This window comes from Octodon degus, unplaced genomic scaffold (assembly GCF_000260255.1).
Source record: "Octodon degus isolate 3935 unplaced genomic scaffold, OctDeg1.0 scaffold00113, whole genome shotgun sequence".
NCBI lineage: Eukaryota > Metazoa > Chordata > Mammalia > Rodentia > Octodontidae > Octodon > Octodon degus.
Genome location: NW_004524689.1, coordinates 8330303 through 8336405, shown reverse-complemented (window position 1 = coordinate 8336405; position 6103 = coordinate 8330303). Strand labels below are relative to the sequence as shown.

The 6103-nt window shown below is 55.1% G+C and overlaps 1 protein-coding gene across 1 annotated transcript in view; it reads right to left on the bottom strand.

Moving 5' to 3' along the window:
- Tnfrsf8 (TNF receptor superfamily member 8) overlaps positions 1-6103 on the bottom strand; it is a 74048-nt gene that overhangs the window by 14001 nt on the left and 53944 nt on the right. Inside the window, exons 10-13 of the mRNA XM_023699395.1 lie at positions 4763-4850; positions 4361-4473; positions 3670-3771; positions 3528-3581 (exon numbers count right to left, since the gene is read on the bottom strand). Of these exons, the coding sequence (XP_023555163.1) occupies positions 3528-3581; positions 3670-3771; positions 4361-4473; positions 4763-4850 (357 nt within the window). The remainder of the gene's footprint in view (positions 1-3527; positions 3582-3669; positions 3772-4360; positions 4474-4762; positions 4851-6103) is intronic.

The following is a 6103-nucleotide window of genomic DNA, read 5'->3' as shown; positions in this document are numbered from 1 at the left end:
AAAGAAAGAAATAAGGACCAGATGTAAAGAGCGATCCTGGTGCCTAGGGAAAGTGAAGTCATCTGAATCAAGCAAGCAGTTCATGTTGTGTATTTGTGACCAGCACACCATGCTATTGTCGATGCTAAGAAAAGAGGATATGGGGAGAACTAGCACGGGGTGAGGTGCCAGGGAGCCGGGCTGTTACCATAGCTCAGAGCCTTGTCACACCAACAAGAAGAGCAGAACTAGACAGCAGTGCCAGGACCTAAACATAAAACACAGCATAAAAGTAAAAAGATGAAATTCAGAAGGCTCCTGTGCCTGCCTGTGGCCCTCTTACAACCCTCCAGGACTCTGATAAAGACCAAAGCAAATCTCATCCAGGGCAGAGGACAGATTTCGTAAGTGCTTTTCCCCTAAAAACATTGCTTCAATCTGCTCATCTTCGTTTACTGGCTCCCCTGCTTTCTGAGCTAACAGCGATCTTCTCGGAAACCCATTGGGCACCTAAGACTTGAGCCCAGGACATACTGTGCCATGGTGGCCCCAGGACAAACACATGGTGTCCCAGGGGTTCCTCCACGCTGGCACAAGAGCTCTGCCCTCACGGGATTCAGAGACCTCCCTCCCTCTCATCCCTGTCCTTGTTCCCCTTCAGTCCATCCTCTGGCTGTGACTCCCAAAAGAGAGGATCAGAGAGGCTAGGTGCCTCTCAGAATGAAGAAATGCCAAGGAACCAAGGATGGGTGGCACCACAAGGACACAAAAGCCTGTGACCAATGACCAAGTCATCTGTGCCACCAATGATAGCAGATTCTTCTCCCAGATCTTGACACATGAATGACACAGGAATCCCGGAGTCCGCATGGATGTAATTACACAAGGGCAGGAAATGAAGGCTCATAAACAGCAGGTGACTGTGTGACCATGGAACGCCTCCCGCAAAAGCCGGTGGTCACCGAGGGGAAGGAGGGAGACTCACAGAGGAGGAGCCTGACCCACACACCAAGAAAGGAATCTCAGAAACCTGGCAAGATGCCCCAGGGAGCCTCGTATCTTTTCTGGGCTATTCCAGCCAGACACACAACCCACCAGACACACCCACAGCCAGGGGCACAGGCCAAGTCACTAGCCCACCTCCAAGTGTCAGAGCCCAGAAAGCAAGGGCAGGATGGGAACAGATCCAGCAGGGCAGCAACGCCAGAGAGCAGGCGTCCAGGGGCAGTCTTGGTTCCTGGGCTGGGTTCTCCTTCCATGAAGGACATGACTGGGACAAACGGAGATCCCCAGCAGGCCTGGGAATGGGCTGGTGACAATGAATCACCATGAGTCCCTTGATTCTGATACTTGGAAAACAGTGCGGTAAACGTAATGCCCTTGATGGTGTGAGGTACACACTGAGGTATTTGGGCATAATAAGGCGCCCGGTCAGAAAACTCTGCTCGAAATGGTTCAGGACAAAGCCAGCTCCTTGCACTATGCCTGCGACTTTCTGTGAGTCTGAAATCACTTCAGAATTTCTCAAGCACCGTCTGTCTTCCTGAAGTCACAGTCAGGGCAGTTCCTTCAAGTGCACAGTAACCTGAAAAGAATTTCAGGCCAGTGCTCCTCCTCTACCAGGGCTAGCTCCCCCGGGCGCCTGGGACAATGCCTGAGTCCATCGTCATGGCTGGGGCAGAGGCGCTACTGGTGTTCAGTGGCTGACCATCCCCCAGTACATGGAGAGAAGGATCCCCACGGCCAAGAATGATGGTGGGAAGGGTCCCACCCACCAACACTGCTGAGGGGAAGAAACGTTTTTCCAAACATGTCGATGATAGTTATAGCAAATTCCTGTTGGCTAAGCAGGAGGCCTTCATAAGGCGTCTTCAGCTTCCCGGATCTCAGGCTGCTTTGCTGTGACAGGCAGATGGAAGTGTGTCAGGAGTACAGTGAGATCACATGTGTGCCACCAAGGACACATGAGGAGCAGTCTGCTCGGGAGATGGTGCTGAGTGTGCAGCCACACCTGCACAGATGCCAGACCCCTGAACCAGGTAGGGCACAAGGGTCTCCTCACAGAGGTCCCGGATGTGTCCGTCCCGGTCATCCTTAGCCTCTCAGAGCTGCTAGTCTGAAAGCCTGGGACACGCTCTGGGCCCCGCGTGTGAGCTCCGCCTGCTTCCCTTTCCTCAGGGCTCCCGCCTGAGACCCACCGGGACCCCCCGAAGCTGAAGGCAGAAATGGCCTGCAACAGAATGTCCATCTCGGCCTCCGCACCTTTGGAGTTCTGAGCGCTTTAGGGGAAGGTGCTTCTCTGTCTTTTGCTAAGAAAACTGTTCTCACGAAGGTCAAAAGAAAAAAACAACCTGACGGCAATGGAAACTCTAATACTAGAAAAATGTCAAGAAAACAAATGTCGGTTTTAATGAGACATGTGGCCTGACAGCTCATGGAAACAGGCTTGAAACCATCAAAACACAGCCCCTCCTCACCTAGGGAACTCAGGGCTCGCTTGTGAAATTCGTCAACCTCAAAACACCCCTCCGTGGACTGGGGTTTCGAGCACAAGTCAACAGTCAGTAGGACGAGGGGATGGGCTGAGCCCACTACAAGCTGGGACAGCAGCCGGGCCAGCCTCCCTGGGGATGGTGCCTGGGCCGACAGCTTCCGGGCTGTGTGGCCTGGCTGCTGTCCACTCACTGAGCTGCTCTGCTCCCTCCAAGGAATGACCCACCCCACATGACAGCTTCCTGCTGTCACCTGCTGGCCCAGCACACAGTGGTGTCCTATGTGCCAGGCAGCTCCCGCCCTGCCTGGAAGCAGAGCCCCTCAGCTGGAGACCCTCACCCACCTGGGTGTGGGGGGGAGGGCAGGGCAGGAGACAGCCAGCAGGCTGGCCAGAGGTCAGTGATGACAAGACCCGGGAGGAGTCCATGGGCATGAGCGAACCGCAGCCCAGGTCCTGAGCGCCACAGCCCCAAGGGGACTCATCCCCAAGTGACTTTCCTGAGCAGCTCTCACTCCTCAAGACCCAGAGGCCTGAGCAGCCCCCCAAGGCCAGGTAGTGGATCCTAAGCAGCAGAGCTGGGATCCTGGGCCGTCATTCCACCCCTTGACTCCTCCTTCAAACAGCAGAAGGAAGGAAGGGAGGAGAGAGAACTAAAGGAGGGAAGGAGAAAGGGAGAGGTGAACAGGCAGGGAGGGGAGGCGCTCAGGCTGCACCCACCCGGGGACCATGGTACAAGAAGGCAGGACTGCCAGGCATGGTGGTGCACTTGGGAGGCTGAAGCAGGAGGATCACTACAAGTTCAAAGCCAGCCTGGGCTACAAAGAGAGATCAAGGCCAGCCTGAACTGCATAATGAGACCCTGCCTCAAAAAAAACAAAAACAAAAACAAAAACAAAAAACAGAGGACAGCTCCCTCCCACACATGCGCCCTGCAGTGGAGGCCGGAGCTGGAGCAGAAAGAGGAGTAGCCTACAGGGGCCGGAGGGGGTGCCAGCGAGAGCTCGTCTCCAGGGCAGCCTCTGGACATCCAGCACCCCAGACACCCGGCACTTACCCGCAGGCTCCACCTTGGGCCGGAAGGTCTGGGTCGGGTAGCACAGGTGCAGCTCTGTAATGGCACAGGGCAGGCTGGGGTGCTACTCTGACCCGGGCCATGGAGCGTCCATCCCCCCAGGGTCCAGGCCCCAGCCACTCACTCTGGCCAATCCGTGCCCGGCAGGCCCTTCGGTAGCACAGGAGGAAGGAGCCGGAGCCCAGCACCACCGCCAGCACCACGATCACCCAGAAGACAACAGGTCCTGGAACACAGGGGTGCCCACGGCATCGGGGCGGAAGCCATGTTGCAACCACACAGGACAGCCCTGGCCGCAGACTGCTTCCTCCTGGTTGCCTGAGCTAGCCCTTCCCTGCCTGTCTTCCCTCACCTGGCTCCAGGACACTGGTCAGCTACTTACAGTTGCAAGAAGCACAAACCGTTTTAATTTAAGAGGCTGAAAAACTGGAGTGTGGAGAAATGCAGAGGGAACTGAGATTCCAAAGAACAAAGTTTGAGAACTGTGGGGCAGGAACTACCGCCACCTAGTGTTGACAACCAGAACTGCCAGTCAGTACCGTTTCTTTAGCTTTATAGAAACTGTTCAAGCCGGCTACGCGTTGCACTCGCATTTGAAAACAGTGAGGCTCAAAGGAATCAAGCAGCTAGAAATCAGTGCCAAGATCCTGGGTTCAATCTCATGGTAAGGAAAACATGTGAAAAATTCCTGCTCACAAAGATGGAATAGTCACTAGCAAGTGACAGGGAAGCCAGGAGCCTGGGGTCAACCTTGCCCCACCTCCATCCCCACCCCAGGCCACACCCACAGACAGGTCGGACTGAGCAAGGGTTACCTGGGTCCAGAATGGGCTTCCCTGTGGAGGAGAGGGAGACGGGGGCGCTGGTGGAGACAGGCAGCCTGTGGTTGGTTGGGGAGCCCACCAGGGGGCTCAGGGTGGGGTCCGTGCTGCAGGGAAAAGCAAAGGGCAGGGGCCAATGGTGACGGAGAAGGGGGACCATGGCTGGGAAGAGTTCTTTCCCCAGAGAGGGCATTGGCACAGCAAGGGCCCCATAACCTCTGCCCCAGACCTACCAGGCAGTGCCAGGGCAGGGCTGAACCCCTAGGCCTTCTGCCAATGCCGCCCCAGACACACATTCCCCAAGGTGACCTGGGGCTTGGTGCAGAAGGCCCCACCAGCTGCCCTCGCACCCTCACCCTCAACCCTGGGTATGTGGGAGAGAAAGGGTAGAGTCACCTGGCAGGAGCCTCGCTGCCCACTGGGGGGCTGCAATCAGGATGGGTCTCCAGAGGAGGTGCCTCGAAGGTGGGGTCCCCAGGAACACCTGCAGGGGGTGTTGACATCCTAGAATCAGTGCCAAGGAGCAGAGCTCCCCAAGAGACCTTGAAGGGGCAGCTGCCTCACAGGGACGCAGCCCCGAGGGCAAGCGTGCATCCTGAGTCCTGCTCCCACTGGACACCCACCTAGACAGTCAAGAAGCTATGATACTCAGGAAGGTGACCCCAGAGCACCCCAGAGTGCTAGGCCTTTTTGTCCTCCTTCTACTACTGAATTGAGTCAGGGCCTTTGCCCTGGATTACATCCTCAGCCCCTAGTTTTTGTTTTTTTGTTTGTTTGAGACAGATCTCATTAAATTGCCCAGGCTGGGACTTGAACTTGCAATCCTCCTACCTCAGCCTCCCAAGTGCTTGGGATTACAGGCCTGTGCCACTACACCCAGCTGGCTTTCTGATTTTACTTAAGAGAAACCTAAAATCTAGTGTTTAAATGTAGCCTCAAGTTTCTTTTGCTTTGAACCTGTGGGGATCCTCCTGCCTCTGCCTCCCAGATTCTGTGACATTGGGGTTACAGATGTGCACCCAATGTGCACGCAGCTTCAAGTTAGCACGTGACACGTGCTTGGAAGGCCGAGTGAGAGGACAGGGAGCTCTTGGTGAAATCACACTCCGGTTAATACACTGAGAGGCCGCCTGCCTTCTCCAGGCCAGCTGGGGTAACCGGAGGGGCCCAGGGTCTAAGCTCTCAGGTATCAAAGCCCCTGCCCCTCCTCTTAGTGCAGAAGGCAGGTGCCACACTCCCTGGATGCCTCTCCTCCCCTTCTGGAGCTGTCCCACCTCACTGAGACCGCCAAGATGTGAGTCTGAGGCCCAGTCTACCCTGAGGGAGGGAATTCAGTGGAAGAGAGAGAGAAAGCAAAGAAACTTCCTACTCTTAGTCCTTTTCATGGGGGGGGGACTATTTTTTACCAGACAGATATACTTCTCTTGGATCCAATATTTGATCCTCCTTGATCCATTAAAAATGGTCTTAATATAGATTCCCTTTTGCACATCCAGCCTTTGCTTAAAATCGGGGAAATTTCCACCTTTGATTTGAGTGATACACTTCTGCTTACCACCAGGTATGGTGGTGCACACCAGTAATCCCAGTTACTTAGGAGGCTGAGGCAGGAGAATCACATGTTCAAGGCTAGCCAGGATAATTTAGTGAGATCTTTTCTCAAATTTTTAATAAAAGGGCTGGGAATGTAACTCTGTGTTCCCTGGGTTCATCTTTGTGTGTGTGTGTGTGTGTGCG